The 21,172-nt window shown below is 43.0% G+C and overlaps 1 protein-coding gene across 5 annotated transcripts in view; it reads right to left on the bottom strand.

Annotated features, from left to right (window-relative positions):
* LOC125451806 (KH domain-containing, RNA-binding, signal transduction-associated protein 3) overlaps positions 1-21,172 on the bottom strand; it is a 176,837-nt gene that overhangs the window by 80,272 nt on the left and 75,393 nt on the right. For all 5 annotated transcript variants that reach the window (XR_007247396.1, XR_007247395.1, XR_007247397.1 and 2 more), the window contains 2 exons: positions 18,522-18,638; positions 7,307-7,453 (listed from right to left, as the gene is read on the bottom strand). Coding sequence is in view for 1 of the 5 variants with exons in the window: in XM_048529402.1 (XP_048385359.1) it covers positions 7,307-7,453; positions 18,522-18,638 (264 nt within the window). In the remaining 4 variants the exon portion in view is untranslated. The remainder of the gene's footprint in view (positions 1-7,306; positions 7,454-18,521; positions 18,639-21,172) is intronic.

Below are 21,172 nucleotides of genomic sequence, written 5' to 3'. Positions count from 1 at the left end.
AAAGATATTCTCCCTATACTCTGCAAGTCTTTTCCATTTACTGTATTATCTGTTGAAAACTGAACCAATTGTCAATGGAGAAATGGAGTACTGTGCTTGTGGTTCATCGCTCAACATGGTCTTCTCCATATGTGCGAGACAAAATGCAGACTGTTTTGCCAAACACTTCCAGTACATCCACAACAATAACCCTGAACTTCTAATTACCTGCCACTTCAAATGCAGCATGTTCAATTGTTCTGCATGTCAGGTGTAAACTATGTCATCATATTTTCAATACCCTCATCTAATCAGTGATACAAATTCTAAAACGTTGGGTGCTTGTGATTCAGTGTTCATTAACCTACCTGAGCCAAGAGATCCGGGTAATAACATCTCTGAACTGGGTGATTCAGAAAATATCTTAAAAGAAAACGAGGGGCCAGCACAGATCCCCATGGGCTCCACCTGTCAAACTGCCCATGTGAAACAGCCACGTTCCCGTACAGTCTTTTGCTGGCCAGCCAGCCACCTGATCCTCTATCTTTGCTAGCACGTTACTCCCTATACCATCAGGTTGAACTTTGCAGAATAATCTTTTGTTGTGGGGCTTTGTTAAAATCTCCTCGAAATCCAAATATAGTACATCAACAGACCTCCCTTTACTAACAGCACGTTACTTTTTCAAAGGATTCCAACAAACTGTGTAAGCAGGACTTCCCTTCCACAGAACCAAGCTGGCTCTTCTTGATTACTTGAGATTCTGGACTGCCAGTTGTTACTTCCTTGAAGAGTGGTACCAATAGGTTCTCCAATGTAAATGTCAAGCTAACAAGTCTACAGTTTCCAATTTTCTGCCTGGCTCCATTCTTGAATGGACGAGTTACATTTTATACTTTTTAGTACTACAAACTTTTTCTGAAACTTATAAATTTAGAAAAATTACACCAGTGTGCATATTATCTCACTTGTCACCACATTTAACTCCCTAAGGATGAAGTCCAACAGGACCCAGAAACATATGAACCTGCAAATCCATCAGTTTGCTCAGTATCATTTCCTCAGCGATTATAATTTCACCAAGTTTCTCCATTTCTTCAACCTCCAAAATTATAACTATTACTTGGATGTTTTTGAATGCCATCACTGTGGATGATACATTTATTATCTACTATTAAATCCCCATTATCAACCGTAAGAGGACCAACACCACTTACTCCTTTCCTTTTTAAGACACCTATGCAAGCCCTTGCTAACTGTTTTTACATTTCGAGTTAACTCCCTTTCAAGGCTCTAATATATCCCTTTTAGTCATTCTCTGCCATTCTTTGTATTCTGACTCGTCATCTGACCTGCCATTCATATTTGTGATAATGGGAACTGCAGATGCTGGAGAATCCAAGATAATAAAATGTGAGGCTGGATGAACACAGCAGGCCCAGCAGCATCTCAGGAGCACAAAAGCTGACGCTTCGGGCCTAGACCCTTAGTCAGAGAGGGGGATGGGGTGAGGGTTCTGAAATAAATAGGGAGAGAGGGGCAGGAGGACCGAAGATGGAGAGAAAAGAAGATAGGTGGAGAGGGGAGTATAGGTGGGGAGGTAGGGGGCGGGGGGGGGGGGGGGGGGGGGGGTGGTTAGGTCAGTCCAGGGAAGACGGACAGGTCAAGGAGGTGGGATGAAGTTAGTAGGTAGGAGATGGAGGTGCGGCTTGGGGTGGGAGGAAGGGATGGGTGAGAGGAAGAACAGGTTAAGGAGGCAGAGACAGGTTGGACTGGTTTTGGGACGCAGTGGGGTGAGGGGACGAACTGAGCTGGTTTAGGGATGCGGTGGGGAAAGGGGAGATTTTGAAGCTGGTGAAGTCCACATTGATGCCATTGGGCTGCAAGGTTCCCAAGCGGAATATGAGTTGCTGTTCCTGCAACCTTCGGGTGGCATCATTGTGGCACTGCAGGAGGCCCATGATGGATGTGTCATCTAAAGAATGGGAGGGGGAGTGGAAATGGTTTGCGACTGGGAGGTGCAGTTGCTTATTGCGAACCGAGCGGAGGTGTTCTGCAAAGCGGTCCCCAAGCCTCCGCTTGGTTTCCCCAATGTAGAGGAAGACACACCGGGTACAATGGATGCAGTGTACCAGATTGGCAGATGTGCAGGTGAACCTCTGCTTAATATGGAGAGTCATCTTGGGGCCTGGGGTAGGGGTGAGAGAGGAGGTGTGGGGGCAAGTGTAGCATTTCCTGCGGTTGCAGGGGAAGGTGCCGGGTGTGGTGGGGTTGGAGGGCAGTGTGGAGCGAACAAGGGAGTCACGGAAAGAGTGGTCTCTCCGGAAAGCAGACAAGGGTGGGGATGGAAAAATGTCTTGGGTGGTGGGGTCAGATTGTAGATGGCGGAAGTGTCGGAGGATGATGCGTTGTATCCGGGAGGTTGGTGGGGTGGTGTGTGAGAACGAGGGGGATCCTCTTTGGGCGGTTGTGGCGGGGGCGGGGTGTGAGGCATGTGTTGCGGGAAATGCGGTCAAAGGTGTTCTCGACCACTGTTGGGGGGCAAGTTGCGGTCCTTAAAGAACTTGGACATCTGGGATGTGCGGGAGTGGAATGCCTCATCCTGGGAGCAGATGCGGTGGAGGCGGAGGAATTGGGAATAGGGGATGGAATTTTTGCAGGAGGGTGGGTGGGAGGAGGTGTATTCTAGGTAGCTGTGGGATTGAAATGGACGTCAGTTACAAGCTGGTTGCCTGAGATGGAGACTGAGAGGTCCAGGAAGGTGAGGGATGTGCTGGAGATGGCCCAGGTGAACTGAAGGTTGGGGTGGAAGGTATTGGTGAAGTGGATGAACTGTTCGAGCTCCTCTGGGGAGCAAGAGGCGACGCCGATACAGTCATCATTGTTACGGAGGAAGAGGTGGGGTTTGGTGCCTGTGTAGGTGCGGAAGAGGGACTGTTCCACGTAACCTACAAAGAGGCAGGCATAGCTGGGGCCGAATGCGGGTGCCCATGGCCACATCCTTTGTCTGTAGGAAGTGAGAGGAGTCGAAAGAGAAGTTGTTGAGGGTGAGGACGAGTTTGGCTCGGCGGATGAGGGTGTCGGTGGTGGGGGACTGGTCGAGCCTGCGGGACAGGAAGAAGCGGAGGGCCTTGAGGCCATCTGCATGCGGAATACAGGCGTATAGGGACTGGACGTCCATGGTGAAAATGAGGTGTTGGGGGCCAGGGAATTGGAAGTCCTGGAGGAGGTGGAGGGTGTGGGTGGTGTCACGGACATAGGTAGGGAGTTCCTGGACCAAAGGGGAGAAAATGGAGTCCAGACAGGTGGAGATGAGTTCAGTGGGGCAGGAACAGGCTGAGACAATGGGTCGACCAGGGCAGGCAGGTTTGTGGATTTTGGGAAGGAGATAGAAACGGGCCGTGCAGGGTTGGGGAACAATGAGGTTGGAGGCTGTGGGTGGGAGGTCCCCTGAGGTGATGATGTCATGAATGGTGTTGGAGATGATGGTTTGGTGCTCGGGTGTGGGGTCATGATCGAGGGGGCGGTAGGAGGTGGTGTCGGAGAGTTGGCGTTTGGCCTCGGTGATGTAGAGGTCAGTGCGCCATACTACCACTGCGCCACCCTTGTCTGCGGGTTTGATGGTGAGGTTGGGGTTGGAGCAGAGCGAGCGGAGGGCTACCCATTCTGCGGTGATGAGGTTGGAGTGGGTGAGAGGGGTGGAGAGGTTGAGGCGGTTAATGTCTCGACGGCAGTTGGAGATGAAGAGGTCGAGGGAAGGTAGGAGGCCTCGGGGTGGTGTCCAGGAGGAGGACTTATGTTGGAAGCGGGCGAAGGGGTCAGTGGAGGGAGGGTTAGGTTCCTGGTTGAAGAAGTAGGCGTGGAGGTGAAGGTGGCGGAAAAACTGTTCTATGTCCAACCGTGACTGGTATTCGTTGATGTGTGGTTGTAGGGGGACAAAGGGGAGCAATAAGCAACTGTACCTCCCAGTCGCAAACCATTTCCACTCCCCCTCCCATTCTTTAGATGACACATCCATCATGGGCCTCCTGCAGTGCCACAATGATGCCACCCGAAGGTTGCAGGACCAGCAACTCATATTCCACTTGGGAACCCTGAAGCCCAATGGCATCAATGTGGACTTCACCAGCTTCAAAATCTCTCCTTCCCCCACCGCATCCCTAAACCAGCCAAGTTCGTCCCCTCCCCCCACTGCACCACACAACCAGCCCAACTCTTCCCCTCCACCCACTGCATCCCAAAACCAGTCCAACCTGTCTCTGCCTCCCTAACCTGTTTTCTCCTCTCACCCATCCCTTCCTCCCACCCCAAGCCGCACCTCCATCTCCTACCTACTAACCTCATCCCACCTCCTTGACCTGTCCGTCTTCCCTGGGCTGACCTAACCCCCCCCTACCTCCCCACCTATACTCTCCTCTCTACCTATCTTCTTTTCTCTCCATCTTCGATCCGCCTCCCCCTCTCTCCCTATTTATTCCAGAACCCTCACCCCATTACCCCTCTCTGATGAAGGGTCTAGGCCCGAAGCGTCAGCTTTTGTGCTCCTGAGATGCTGCTGGGTCTACTGTGTTCATCCAGCCTCACATTTTATTATCTTGCCATTCATATTTGCTCATTTATAAACTGGTTTATCAAGTTTGACATTCTATTCAACTTCTTTAGTTAATCAAAATGATCCTTGGAATCTTTTGTTTAAATATAGTAGGAATGTATTTATTTAGATTATTCTAAAATGTCCCTTTATTTGTGTGACACTGCTGAGGGCAACAGCTGTGTGTTTAAAAGTTTGAATTTTCATTGCAGTAATTAATTAACATTAAAGTTGCTTCAATTTCTTCTACTGAATCCAAACTAAAATTAAACTAGTAAGCCTCAAGGCACCAAAGATTTCCTTCAGGCTACCATAATGCTGAAACTATTCACTAATAAGTTCACTTCCCTCATTCAATTGGTCTCACTTTCTTCTTTCAAACGATCCAAGAATATTTTTACGCAACAGCAACCTGCACTTCCATGAAGCGTTTAGTGCAAGAAATCTTCCTTAACCACTTGTTATGGGGAAGGGAGAATTAAGGGAAGTGTTGCTGAGGGTAGTTAACAAAGTCATTTTTAAAAGACCAAAAAGGAGCAGGACAAACAGGTATAAGGAAACAAATCCAAATGACATGATGATCAACAAACTAATTATTTTCAACTTAAGGGATAACATAATGAGATCTGACATAGCAAAAAAGTGAGCGGGGAGGTGAAGGGGCAGATGTAGCACTTCCTGCGGTTTCAAGGAAAGGTACCGGGGGTGGTGGGGTTAGTGGGGAGTGGGGAGTGGACAAGGGAGTCGCAGAGAGATCGGTCCCTACGAAATAGGTAGATAGGGGTCAGGAGGGAAATGTATCTTTGGTTTTGAGGTTGGATTGCAGGTGGTGGAAGTGAGGGAGATTGATAAGTTGGATGTGCAGGTTGGTAGGGTGATGTGAGAGGACAACAGGGATTGTCTTTCAAGGACCGTAACCTCCCCTGCCCCAGTGATTGAAAATGCCCTCAAATGCATCTCTTGCATTTCTCACACCAGTGCCCTTTACATCACTTCCCCCCCAACAAAAACAAAAGCAAAAACGAAGACAGAATCCCTCGTCTCCACACATCACCCCACTAACCTCCAAATCCAACGTATCATTCTCCCTCACTTCAGCCACCTACAATCCGAACCCACAACCAAAGATGTGCTTCCCTCCCCACCCCTATCTGCCTTTTGTTGGGATTGCTCTCTCCGCAACTCCCCACTGACCCCACTACCTTTCCCTGCAACCACAGGAAGTACTACACCTGCCCTATGCCTCCCCCTTCATCTTCATTCCAGGTGCCAAACAAATGTTTGATATCAGACATGGATTCACTTGCACATCCATCAACTTGGTCTGCTGCACCCAACGTGGCCTCCTCTACATTGATGAGACCAAGTGGAGACTCAGACAGTTTTGTAGAGTATCTGTACTGTGTACACGACAAACACCACCACCTTCCGGTCGTGAAAGATTTTAACTCCCCCTCCCATTTTGGGCCTCCTCCAGTGTCATAATGATGCCACCCACAAACTGGAGCTGCAGCACCTCATATTCCGTCTTTGCAGCCTAACGCCTGATGACCTAAATGTGGACTTTACCAGTTTCAAAATCTCCCCATACTAGGCCTCATAGCATGACCAACCCTCCCTCTCATTCCTGCCTCCTTGATCTAGCACAACCTGTCCATCTTCTCTCCCACCTCAGTGACCAACCCTGACCACTGAGTGCATGCACACATCGATCACCATCTCGCCTACCTTGCTCAACCACACCGCTCCGCTCTGTTTATGTCTGAGCCCCATTTCTGAAGAAGGGTCCCAAACCGAAACATCAGCTTTCCTGTTCCTCTGATGCTGCCTTGCCTGCTGTGTTCCTCCAGCTCCACACAGATCTGATTTATTCAATTTGCACTTAGAGTTACAAAGTACGGAAACAGGCCCTTCAGTCCAACCAGTCCATGCCAAACACAATCCCAAACTAAAATCGTCCCATCTGCCTGCTCCTCACCCATACCGTTCCAAACCTTTCCCATTCATGTACTTACCCAAATGTCTTTTAAACATTGTAATTGTACTCACATCCATTACCACCTCAAAGTTCATTTCACACTCAAACTGCCATCTGTGTAAAATCGTTTGCCACATTTTTTTTTTTAAATCTCTCTCCTCTCACCTTAAAAAAGGTGTCCCAAACTCTTGAAATCCCCATCCTAGGGAAAAGAACTACCATCAACTCTGTTTATACCTCTCATTATTTTATAAACCTCTATTAGGTCACCTCTCGACCGCTTACGCTTGAGTGTAAAAAGGTCCCAGCCTATCCAGCATTTCCTTATTAACTCCAACCTTCTATACCAATTTAGTAAATCCATTTTTTCACTTGGCTGTTCAACTGTGAACTGACTGCAGGATTGAAGTATATACTGGAATTCAACGTGGTAATATGGTTGAGAGGATTAGAAATCAGTGTCGTCATTCCCTGGAAAAAAAATGGCAGCATAATTGTGGAAGTTACCAACAACAACGCCAATGAATAACAAATGGGTTTCAGACGATTACATGAATTTGTGCAGAGAAGGAACGGCAGAGGCATACAGTTAAGAACTATACTACAGGACACACTAGTTTGTTTCGGTTATATTTGCTTCTAAATATTCTATCGTTTGTATGCTTAGAATTATTTATTCAAATTATAACTCAAACAAATGAATAAAGTGTTCCTAAATGAAACTGTGGGGATGGATGAAGAATGATTTGAACACTGACCGGTATGAGAAATTTCTTCACTTCTTCTAGCGCATGTCCCATTCTTGCATATGCTTCTGATGGTGGAGCAAATACTTCAATCAGTACATGCAGATCTTCATTAAGATGTGCATATTTTGATTCTCCACTTTTTCTTAGCTCTTCTTCCTTAAGATACATGGAGAGAAAAAAAAATTAGCTGACTTGTTAAGTACATCACAGTATTAACATCAGACCCAAAGCTTCAAATTAACTGCTGTTTGTACTTTCACATACTTTATCCGTACCTTTTTTCAACGTCTTGGTATAGTGTATAAAACTGTTGTTATTATCATGTATTCTGTACTGCAGAAGTCTTCTAAAGAACAGCAGAAGAGGTCCCAAAGGTCAAAAGCAAATCTTGCTGCACTAATTTGCTAACTTATTTAAATGATATTTTCATGGAGTCAGTACCAAGTGTTTGCTGAGTGACCATAACAGATTGGAGCAGAGATAGATCATTCAGCCTATCAGGTCTTTTTCACCACTGAATTAGACTGTGCCTGGTCTGGTAATCTCTTACTTTAGTTTCCTGCTTTGTCCATTATCTGGATTTCTGTACTTAAATGACCCAGCCTCTACAGTAAAGAATTCCACAAATAAGTACCCTCAGAGAAGAGATTCCACATCTCTGTCCTAAAAGGGGATTCTTTACAAAGGTTAAGGCTGCTGATCCTAGACTCTCCCGAAAAGGTAAATATTGTCTGTGACTACCCTATTAATACTGCAAAGTATCTTCTACATTTCAATAAAGCTACTTCTCATTCATCTAAACTCCAATGAGCACAGAACCCAATCTACACAATCACTTCATAAGGAAACTCCTCCACAACCAGGATCAATCTAGATGAACCCATTCTGGACTGCCTCCAATGGCAGTATACCTCCCAGCAGATAAGAGGACCAAAATTGTTCATGGCATTCCAAGTCTGGTCTGACTAGTGCCTTGCATAGGTTTACCAAAGTTTCCTTATTTTTATACTCCATTCCCTTTGAAACATAGGTCAACATTTCATTTTCCTTCCCAATTACCAAGTGAACTTGGATATTAGGTTTTTTGGAATTATGCATGAACGTTCCCAAATCCCACAGAGCTGCAGCTTTCTGTAGTCTTTCTCTACTTTATAATATTTACTTCCTCAACGCTTCCTGCCAAAGTGCATAACTAAATATATTCCATCTGACAAGTTTTTGCCTACGCACTTAACCTGTCTTTATCCTATTATAGACTCCCGAGTCACCCTCATCATGTGTCTTCACATTGATTTTCTGGTCATCCACAAACTCGGTAACTGTACTTTCACCTCCCTCATTGAAGTCATTAAAATAAATTTAAGTAATTGTGGTCTCAGCACTATTTACAGGTTGGCATGCTGAAAATGTCCCCCATATCCTAACTCTGTCTCCATTACTGCTAATACAAAATATCTCCAAACCCATAAATGCTTCAGTAGTTTAACACGTGCTACCTTATTGAGTGCCTTTGAAAGTCCAAAAATTTCATCCTCCCTTTATCTCCTACTCGTGTTATCGCAATAATTTTTTTTAAACCAAATTTGCCAGGAATTATTTCCCTTCCACAACGACATGCTAACTCAGTTTGTTTATGTTACGTATTTCTAAATGCTCTACTATCACATCCTTTGTAACAGACTCTAACATTTTCCCAATGACAGGCATCAAGCTAACTGAACTATAGTTAACATTTTTCCCCTCCCTTTTTGAATAATGGCATTACATTAACAGTTTTCCAATTCTCTGGGATTTTTCTAGAATCTAAGAATTTATGGAACGTTACTAACACTATTATAATCCATTGTCTCTGTTGCTGCTTCCTTTAATATCCTAGGATATGTCCCATCAGATCTAAGGGACGTGTCAATCTTTAGTCCATTAGTTTCCCTAGTATTTTTTTCCAGTAGTTGGGATTGGATTTTATTTCCTCTCGATCTTTAGAACCTTGATTACTTTAGTAATTTTGGAATTTTGTGTCTTCTACTAGTATACAAATGATTTATTCAATGCCTTTGCCACATTGTCCATTTCTTTTAATCAGATGTTATCCTTAACATCACTGAATAACCATGGTCAGCTTATCCCCTTTCTAGTATCCTTTTTCCTCACTGGGATATATCTTTGTTAGTGAATCAAGTTCTATTTCCTTAAAACATCTGCCATTGTTCCTCAAGCGTCCTTTCTGGTAAACTTTCCAGTCCACTCCAGTTAACTCTGCCTTATTCACTTGTTATTACAGTTATTTAAGTTCAGCACAATTGTTTCTGACTGAAGTTTCTCACTCTCAAACTGAGTGTTAATTTCTACCATATTTTCTCGTCACTGTTTTATCGGGGATCCTTTACTTGGGAGTTATTCATCTGAACAGGTGTAATATCACAACTTGCATGTTTGAAGCAAGCCAGCACTCTTAAAAGGAAGGCACATTTCTATCTAGACCAATTTTGACAACTGTTCACAGAAAATGATAGCACAATACAAGATTTTCTGACTGTACTTGGAGAAAATACAAGGAATGCAGATGATATCTATTTATCAAAAGTCTAGAACGTCCTCCAGCAAACTCAGAAAATAGGGGTTAGCTGTGGCATAGCTACGGCAGTCTCTGCTAAAGTGTATTTAGGTCCTCAAAACTAAAATGCTGCAACAAGTTCAATGAGTACCAGTCAACAAGGCCAGGTAATACACCTTCAAGTGGCACATTTATCATCCAGCAGCCTCACACATTGGTGAGTCATGAAAGCAGTGCACTGTTCACCAATCAATAAATGCCTAAGTGTAAAATCTGTAACTTTAGCTTACCTGTGCACAATGAACACTGCTACAATTCTGACAACCACATTTCCCAGCTTGCACACACTGCCTGTTATTCAGCAATGGCAGACATATCATCCAAATAAATTGTACCCCTTCGCTAACATGCTTCTCTCTCTCATACAAGTAAGGTACTGCATCAGTGCTTCTGATCAGGGTAAAGGCACTCACAATCACAGCATTAAGTGAGGCCACAGCCTCAGGTGGACCATAAACAATTAGAGATAATAACATTTTCATGTTTGCTCTCCTTCTCTCATACCACTTTTACATATCACACAGGCCATAAATTTCTATTTCCATGTTAGGGATGTCAGAGACCAGATCAGTTTCTCCAAAAATATATAGTGGAGGTAGCTTAGACCCTAACTTTTATTTTATTTTTAAGGCAAGTTTCAGGTGCTGTGTTCCAAATACGATTCAATTGGTCCACCACTAAAAACTTTAATCCAAACACACTTTGATCTGACATTGCAATTAAAATCTAACAAAAACAAGAACTGCATAACTTTACTGCATAACACACTTCAAAAGACGTTTTATTTAACTACTAATCATCAACTGTTCCAACAGGTACTCATTGAACTTGTTGCAGCATTGTATTTAGGTCCTCAAAACTATACTTTAGCAGAGACTGCCGTAGCTATGCCACAGCTAACAGAGATAATGGGAACTGCAGATGCGAGAGAATCCGAGATAACAAAGTGTGGAGCTGGATGAACACAGCAGGCCAAGCAGCATCTCAGGAGCACAAAAGCTGACGTTTTGGGCCTAGACCCTTCATCAGAAAAGGGGGATGGTGGGAGGATTCTGAAATAAATAGGGAGAGAGGGGGAGGCGAACCGAAGATGGTTAGAGGAGAAGATAGGTGGAGAGGAGAGTATAGGTGGGGAGAGGATAGGTCAGTCCAGGGAGGACGGACAGGTCAAGGAGGCGGGATGAGGTTAGTGGGTAGGAAATGGAGGTGCGCTTTGAGGTGGGAGGAGGGGATAAGTGACAGGAAGAACAGGTTAGGGAGGCGGGGACAAGCTGGGTTGGTTTTTGGATGCAGTGGGGGGAGGGGAGAGGAGATTTTGAAGCCTGTGAAATCCACATTGATACCACTGGGCTGCAGGGTTCCCTAGCAGAACATGAGTTGCAATCTACGGGTGGCATCATTATGGCACTGCAGGAGGCCCAGGACGGACATGTCATCTAAGGAATGGGAGGGGGAGTTAAAATGGTTCGCGACTGGGAGGTGCAGTTGTTTATTGAGAGCCGAGCGGAGGTGTTCTGCAAAGCGGTCCACAAGCCTCAGCTTGGTTTTGCGTCCCTAGCCTGTTCGTCCTCTCACCTATCCCCCCCTCCCACCTCAAGCCGCACCTCCATTTCCTACCTACTAACCTCATCCCACCTCCTTGACCTGTCCGTCTTCCCTGGACTGACCTATCCCCTCCCTACCTCCCCACCTACACTCTCTCCACCTATCTTCTTTACTCTCCATCTTCGGTCCGCCTCCCCCTCTCTCCCTATTTATTCCAGTTCCCTCTCCCCATCCCCCTCTCTGATGAAGGGTCTAGGCCCGAAACGTCAGCTTTTGTGCTCCTGAGATGCTGCTTGGCCTGCTGTGTTCATCCAGCCTCACATTTTATTATCTTGGAATTCTCCAGCATCTGCAGTTCCCATTATCTCTGATACTATTTACAAGCTGTCTGTCGGGGATCACTGTGGCAAAACCCTTCTGCAAGAGAAGCAGGGCTGAACACATCTCTTAAAAAGGTGCAGCAAGGACACAGGGAGCAGAGTTGGAAAAATTCACAGCACCATGATCCTGACCTCTAAGAAGCAGCCTTCATTTTGAATTTTGGGACGAAGGAGGCAAGCTAGATTGGGAATTGGACCAAACAACAAAGGACGTCCCGCAGAGGAAGTCTCATTTCCAAGGTTGCTAGGCAGAAATCACTGTATACAATATTAAGCTCCCATTTCTTTACTGTGTACCATGCTTGACTATGCCTCTGCAGCCATGTAGATGCCCTCTTGCTGATCTAGACCCATCAACCCATGATCCCTCATACACCTATGCCTATCCACTCATTCTCAAGACCACTCATACCTCATTTGCCTCCAATCATACTCATGACCTTTTTTAGTACTACTATGCCAAGCTGTGCTGACTCATTTGCCACCCACCATCCTTTGTACTTCTCTCCCCATGCAAATTCAACTATTATTGAGCATGAGCACTAATCAGGAGGCATTATGATAGGAAAGAAAGCTACTAATCTCTTAGTTGTATCGCACTGAAAAAACACATGATACAAAACTAGCATGTAATACAGTGAAATTTCAAGAACAAATGCTTCTGAAAGCAAAGATCTCATTTATGTTTTGACTTGGATAAGCAGACAAAAAGGAATTTTTATTTGTGGTTGATATCTTGCATCAAAAAACATCTCACTCAAGTACTCATAACCCTCATGTCAACAAACATATCCATTTAATATGCATGTGAGGCTATCCATCAACGGGCAGCCCATTATGAAAACTGTATTCTGGAGAAAAAAAAATCACGCAGTTTCTATAATTGTTTATGTAGCCAAACATACACCAACGCTAGTGTTATTTTGTTAACCAGTTTTTTCAGATGGGTTCTCGACAACTATTGAAGTCCGAATGGGTAATACACAAACATGCCTTTGTTCCATTAAACAGATTCAAAAAGGAAGTAATACAAAATATTCCACCAGTACTTGCCCTTTACTCCCACGGTCTCTCATGCTCCCCCTATATCAACATGTACAACCTCAGCGCACACATCACAGCCCCTCAATCTGTCAACTTAATGTCTACTTTCGTTCACCACCCTTTCCTTCTTTAATCAACCACATTACCTCTTTGTGTATCCTGAGTGAATGCAGTTCCGTCAAAGAGGTTTGATATCCTCCAGGATAAAGCAGCTGCTTTACTAGCATCCCATCTAACGCCTTCAACATTTACGGCCTTCACCAGCAACACATACAAGGACACATTCCTCCTTGTATATACACATCAGGAAACAATTCAAAGTTCTTAGCACCAGCGACATGCTAATTTCAGCACTGACTTCTGGTTTCAGAGCTCGGAGGCCTGTGCAGTGGGAAGAAAATTAGGAGGGAATGCTGGCATTGTGCAACATTTATAAGATGCTTTGCAACAACTTTAAGGCTGCTTATAAAAGCATTTTCAAAACCCATGATTGCCATCACTAAGTTTGATAAACTTCTGGATGTGGATGCTGGTGGGATGGTAGGTAAGGATAAGGGGAACCCTATTGCTGTTGCAGGAGGGAAGAGAAGTGGTTAGGGCAGAAGTGCACAAGATGGGTCGGATCTGGTTGAGGGTCCTGTCAACAACTGAGCTGGGGAATCCTCGGTTGAGGAAGAAGATGGGCATTTCGGAGGCTCCCCTTGTCGAAGGTGGCCACATCTGAACACATGCGACGGAGACGGAGGAACTGAGTGAATGGGATGGAGTATTTACAGAAAATGGGGTGCAAGGATATATAGTCCAGGACTTCCCAGAATCTAGTCTACTGCAGTTGCTGCTCACCATGTGGTCTCCTCTACACTGGGGAAACAAAGCGGAAAAACAACATCTCGTCTTTTGCTAGGGGACCTTGCAGCCCTCTGGACTCAATATCAAGTTCATTAATTTTAGGGCCCAAACTACCCCACACACCAGGCCTTGTTACCACATAGCCTGCCATTTACACAACAGGTGGTGTGCAACAGTCACCATTAACAACCATTCATCCTCCCAGCCTCATCATTATCAACTCTGTTTGTCTAACTGTTGTCTCTTTTTAGGCTCTCGCCTATCATTTACTCCATATCCCATCCCCCCCCCACTTTTATATAAACTGCCATTTTCCCAGCCACCATCAGTTCGGAGGAAGGGTCACTGGCTCCAAAACATTAACTCTGTTTCCTTCTTTACAAACACTGACAGACCCGCTGAGCTTTTCCAGCAACTTTGTTTTTATTCCCGATTTACAGCATCTGCAGTCCTTTTGGCTTTTTTTCAAAAATGTCCCGTGGACGATGGTTTGAACCTTACCGTGGCATATGATAGAATTGTAATTCTAATTCCAAATGATGATAATGAACTAAATCATTGTCTATTGTTGTAAGAACATACTGGTTCACTAACTTCTTTAAAACTGGTGTCCTTGCCTAGGCAGGTCTTCATATGATCCAGAATCTCTGCACTGTCTTAATTATACTGCCTGAAAATGGGCCATTAAGCTATTTGTGTCAATGGCTTAAAACAAAAAGTTTCCAAAATCAAAAAAAGATGAAGACAGACAGATCACTTGGCATCAATTGAGGCACTAGAAATATGACAGTAGCCAACTCAGCCCCAGTGACCATGCAAAGCCCTCCTTATCAAAACCTGGAGAGCAGCCTGACAGTCATACCTTCGGAATCATACTTTCTCACCAGCAGGGCAGACCTAGCAAAAGGAGGTGACAGCCTAATATACAGTTGGCCTCGGAGTCCTCAACAGTACTGTGCGTGTATTTACACCAAATTGGCTATAGTGAGCTGCCTTATTGAGTGACTACCACCATGTCAAGGGCAACTAAGGATGGGCAATAAATGCTGGCCCAGCTAGCAACGCCAATATCCCACAGAAGAACAACCACCAGCTTTCGCAATAGGCTGAAAATAATCAAAGATCCGATTATCAGTGGCAATAGAGGTCTTTTGTGCTGAGTTTATGCTCAATTATATAAGGTGTGAGGTCACATCTAATCAGGTGGATACACCAACAGATCTATATACAATGAACGCAAGTTTACATGTGTATTTTGAGGTCATTTTGGTCCAATACAGCACTTGTAGCGCAATTATGTATGCAATTATTATACAGCAATATTGTATTCAACTATTCTGTAATAAAACCAAGGTTGCCAAGGAGAAATCTATCCCTTATACACACATGATTAGGTTTCAAAAACTCTGGAAAGTAAAAAATGTGACTAACTACAAACTTTCCTCACAAAGAACTGTTTTTAAGCTATGGGCTACAATTGTTTGCTGATTACATGTGATTGAGGAATGCTGTGCAATCTAGATAATGGTCAGAAAGGATAGTGGCACCTGCTTAAAAGGTAGCCACCTTTAGTTTTACTTTTATGACTGGTTGCTGTGCCCAGCAAAGCAACACTAAATTATTATACTTTACTATACTATATCTTACTATAAAGTTGGCACTGATGTTGAATGTGCTCTGGAACAATGTGGGCATTTAATATTTTAATAAATCAAAATAGGCATTACCCCAAAACATTTTTCACTGCAGAGTGCAAATTCAGCCAGACAGTACAATTTCTGATTAGCATACATCACCTTCAATGCTGTCAGTCAAAATAGTATTCCATGAAATTCTCAAGCCCACAAGCTTTCAAAGATGTCAAACTAAACACTGACAACAAGAGACCAAAAGAACCCAAAAAAATCCAAGTGCAACTCCATTTACCTGGTCTGTAAAAAGATTAATAAACACACAAGGCAATGCCTATATCTACCACTGATAATGGGAACTGCAGATGCTGGAGAATCCAAGATAACAAAGTGTGGAGCTAGATGAACACAGCAGGCCAAGCAACATCTCAGGAGACAAAAGCTGACGTTTCGGGTCTAGACCCTTCATCAGAGAGCCTATATCTACCACGGTTGGTTAAGTAAACCTTAACTCTTCATGCTAACAGTAGCTTTCACAGTTGAAATTACGGTTCAACTAATATGCTTTAAAATGGAAGTAACATTTTCAGAACAGCAATAAAAATCAAAACTCAAGATCTCATATTAATTTTGTTTGCAACATATCGCTTCTTTCTCCTTACCCCAATCATTGGCTCATTATAGAATTTGCCGAATTAAAAAATGATTCAACCTTTTTACTAGATGAAATTGATTCTTAAAATGTGTTTCATCCAAAGTTATAAGCCCACACTACAGTTTTTAAAACTTTAAAAGATCAATTCTGGACAGCTTTCTTTGAATACAATGGTTTTTAAAGCATGTATGTAACAAAAATAAATCAATATCATTAGGTCAGAATTAATACACAGCCCTGTGCTTGGAAAAGTATAGTATTCAGGTCTTTCAGTATTGTACCTAAAGAGAAATTAAAATGAATTTCAATAACCATCACAAATATCAATGAACATAGAACATAGAACATAGAACATAGAACATAACAGCATAGTACAGGCCCTTCGGCCCTCGATGTTGTGCCGACCTGTCATACCGATCTCAAGCCCATCTAACCTACACTATTCCATGTACGTCCATATGCTTATCCAATGACGATTTAAATGTACCTAAAGTTGGTGAATCTACTACCGTTGCAGGCAAAGCGTTCCATTCCCTTACTACTCTGGGTAAAGAAACTATCTCTGGCATCTGTCCTATATCTTTCACCCCTCAATTTAAAGCTATGCCCCCTCGTGCTTGCCGTCACCATCCTAGGAAAAAGGTTCTCCCTATCCACCCTATCTAACCCTCTGACTATTTTATACGTTTCAATTAAGTCACCTCTCAACCTTCTTCTCGCTAATGAAAACAGCCTCAAGTCCCTCAACCTTTCCTCGTAAGACCTTCCCTCCATACCAGGCAACATCCTAGTAAATCTCCTCTGCACCCTTTCCCAAGCTTCCATATCCTTCTTATAACGCGGTGACCAGAACTGTACACAATACTCCAAGTGCGGCCACACCTGCCATTAATTTTCTAAGTTCTACCTTGTTTGGTGCAGCAAAATGCAATACCTTGCATTTATCCAGATTGAACTCGCAAGGGTCGGTGTTGGGTCCACTGCTGTTCATCATTTTTATAAATGACCTGGATGAGGGCGTAGAAGGATGGGTTAGTAAATTTGCAGTCGTCACTAAGGTCGGTGGAGTTGTGGATAGTGACGAAGGATGCTGTAGGTTGCAGAGAGACATAGATAAGCTGCACAGCTGGGCTGAGAGGTGGCAAATGGAGTTTAATGCAAGGATCCCAAGTATGGAGAGACTTTCTAGTCAGAAAAGATTGAGTAGGGCTTGTACTGATTGGAAACGAGAGACAACCCTATTGAAACATAGAAGATGTTTCTAGGGCCTGCCAGGGTAGATGCAGAGAGGTTGCTCCCCCATGCAGAAAAGTCCGACGACCACAAAACACAATCTCAGAGTAAGGGGTCACCCATTTAACAAGATGAGAAGGAATTTCTTCTGAAGGTAGTGCATTTGTAGAATTCTTTGCAACAGAAAGCTAAAAATATTCAGGAAATGAGCTTTTTAAAATCATTAAAGGAATTGAGGATTAATGGGATAGGGCAAGAAAGCGGAGTTGAGGATTATCCAAAAATCAGTCAAGATCTCACAAGTAGACTTCATGGGATGAATAGCTTACTTCTGTTCCATCTTGTGGGCGGGACATCAGGTACCTAATTTCTTTCCCTACCTGTACTGTCACGTCACTGATGAGCAAGAAGGAAGTGGTGGACAATCCTGGAGTAGCAGCTACAACTTTACAAAAATGGTAAAGAATGATAATTTTGTGGTGTGCTCTTTGGCTTTCCTTAAAAAGGTCCCCATAACCTATTCAGTGAGGTCTCTTGGATCCTGAAAAGCCTTTAACTAGAAGTTAAAAAGTAAAGCTTTGAGTTTCTATATCTGACTTAAACATGGCTCCCTCCTTTTGATACTTACCAATCATTGGTCTCCTGCATAGCATCAGTATTACTCAGAGGCAATCCTAGGAGAATTAATTGATACTGAGCCAGGTATGTCTATCAGACAGACTGACAGGCAGAAAAAAAAGTTTAACATCACAACTCTACAACATTAACTTAACTACAACAATAATCCTACGCTGACAGCACTCTATGTCAACAGCAGACAGTATGTAAACAATAAATATATAATTGACAATGTAAGATGCAAAAAAATGAAATATGTTTTATTCTGAGCAAGCACGTTGCTTTTCAAGTAGTGTTTCCCTAACAGAAGAACTAGAAGGTCTAGGCCACTTGCTGGTGATCAGAGATCTGAATACATTTAAGGCTGAGTTATTGGCTAACTCAGTCTTAAATGTTTTCTATGGATGAGCATTTCAATGGTTATGAAAATGATTTTTGATCTTTAAATTTTATATATAAAATCGAAAGGAAAAAGAGTTTCATGATCATAACAGATAGCTGTAATAAATTGACACAAAGCATTTTTCATTTATATACTCCAAATAAGACTGCAGAACAAGTCATAAGTAGTTTGAGAAAGCAGGTGCAGAAAGACAAAAAGACAGAAATACCGCTAATAATCTTGCTTTGAGTGACAGATGTTAATAAACCTCACCTTTGCTTTGTCTCGCATGGATCCTTTACCTAAAATGGACATTTTTGTCAACGTTTCTTCCTGCAACCTCTTCAAAGAATTACCACGTGGGCCCAACAGTTTACCGACAAAGTTAAACTGCAAGCAACAAAGGTCGGTGGGGGGGTGGTGGAAGAGGGAAATAAAATCACATTAGTTCACAAATATTTATTAGGAAAGAAAATTCTGCCATACAGTAAATGATAAAGTAGTTAGTGCACATTTATCTTTAAAAAGAGCATGAACCAACCAGAACTATTCTTTTCATTTCTTCAAAGCAGTGTTAACATATTAGAATCACTGCAAATTATACCATTCTTGACTCTCAATAAACTCACCAACATGCTTGCGCTAGATGACCTTGTGTGTCACTGTGTGCGCATTCAAACGACTGGATTCTGCTGCGTCAAAATAATTCTCATTTGGATGTCTTTTGTGTGGCAGGTTTTGGGCTTTACACAAGGTCTTGTGCCTGACAATGCACTTAGTAACAATGTTTCTCTGCATTATTCTAACATTTGAGTTGTGGTGCACCAATCAGCTGACAAAAGAAAACTATAAAATTTCAACATACTCTAATTTGACTTCTTGTTTTCCGGCACTAGAATCCCACCCAATAAAAGCAAAGTAGGCAAGTACAACAGCATTACTTTGTTGAACTCCATGTAATATTGAAGTTGACAAATCATTTCAACTGTCAGGGAGTGCAATGTTTGATGTTACTAACAAAACTAATGCCACATAATGGTACAACTTAAAATTTCTTAAGCTTGGGCATTAGTTATAAGGCATACATTTACTGCTCATCTGTGGATGCCCCAAGATGCTGGTTGTGGCCGCTCTGCCAAGTATGTTGTGGCTCTAGCAAGGACGATCATTGGGATGACTTAAAGAATTTCACGATTTTGACCTAAAAATGAGGTTAATCGTATAAGTCTGATCGAATGGTCTGTGACTTACAGTAACACTCGATGATGAAGGTTCAAAAAAAAAAAATTCCTGAAGATTCACCAATTTAGATATTGGGATCACTGACATACAATGCTCACCGATGTACACTACTCACCCCCTACTCCACATGCTTAATCTAAGCCTCTGAATTATTATGACATTGCCCCCCATGTTGTCCTTATCCCTCTCTAAACAGGAGGTTGGGGCTCTCATATTCATGCAAGATGGGAGGGGACCATTAAGGGTTATTTCAGTATTACTGGTCATCAGTAAATGCACATCAGAAGGCAGCACCGAGCCAACACCTTGAACTGCTGCCGTCGGTTTTGAAAAGACGGTACAATCACAGCACTGTTCAAAAGACTACACCAGCATTTTTGATCCAGCAACAGTAAAGGGATGGTAATATAGTTCCAAGTTAGGTTATTGGAGACCGCACGCAACTGAAGACATCTTATTTTCAGGTAGTACAGATCACAGATTTTAAAGATACTGTTTGACGACTCACCTTAAGGGAGTTTGTAGGTGTCACACACCACTGTCACCGCGTGATAGTCTGAATAAATGTTGTATGTGATTGGATAGGCTGTGAATCAAAATGCCTGCAGTGTTGGTTTTGACTAGTACACTTAAGTTTCTAGACAACTGTACACCAATGCCACTGATGGTGGAAATTCAGCAGCAGTAAAGCAACTGAATGTCAAGGTCATATGGCAAGAAATTATCATTGCTTTGCACTTGTGGAGTGCAAATTTTACTTGCCACTTATTAGCCAAATCTAAATAAATGTCTAGCTCTTGCTGCATTTAGACGTGGACTGCTTCAGTATCTGAGGAGTCTCAAATGGTACTGAAAACTATAATCGGCAGCAAACATTCCCACTTCTGATCTTATGGAGGGAAAATCATTGCTGATGAAGCAACTGAAGTTGGTAGATCCTAAGACGTTAGTTGAGGAACTCCTGTAACATTTCCCTGTGGCCGAGAGGTGCTATAAAAGGTAGGTTTGACAAATATCTTTTGACTTCCTGTAGATCAAATATGCTGTAATTATTTTTAACTAAATGTGTTCAGACATGATGTGCAACTGGAACTGGTAGGATATGAGACTATGTTTCCTGGCATAGAGGTAGCTCCTTGAGAGAGGCCAGTGACAGGAAAACCAATTAAACAAATAATCAGTTTTGCATTTCATAAAAACTGATCTTTCAACGTGGATATAGCTCATATTTATTCACATAAATGAAAAAGGCATAAGATCAATAATATTTACCAGCACTGATCTAGACTCTGGAAACAACAATGGGAAATCCAAAGCTACATGATTCTGCAAATTTCTCTTGAATAATATCGGAGAATGAGTGACAAAATCAGAATGATTGAAGGCAGCAAGGGTGCAGAATGTGCTCTAGGTGGGCCATTTCAATTCTTCGTCACAATGAATGGTGTGATGTACCACAACTCACTGAAACTGACCAAGTTCGATAGGACATAGCTGCTTTACTGGGTCTGCAACAGGCAGACAGAGAACCATGAAGAACAAAACACATAATTAAAATTTTCCTTAATATTGATTTTGACCAACCTAGCTGTCATGTATGCATCCATCCATGACAGTTGCAATAGGAGTGACCAACCAACAGTTATTGTTGAGTCAAAGTTCCATTTGCATATCCAATGCCA

The sequence above is a fragment of the Stegostoma tigrinum genome, chromosome 5 (genome assembly GCF_030684315.1).
Source record: "Stegostoma tigrinum isolate sSteTig4 chromosome 5, sSteTig4.hap1, whole genome shotgun sequence".
In the NCBI taxonomy this organism is placed as follows: Eukaryota; Metazoa; Chordata; class Chondrichthyes; order Orectolobiformes; family Stegostomatidae; genus Stegostoma; species Stegostoma tigrinum.
This window is presented reverse-complemented; position numbering and strand designations above follow the sequence as displayed.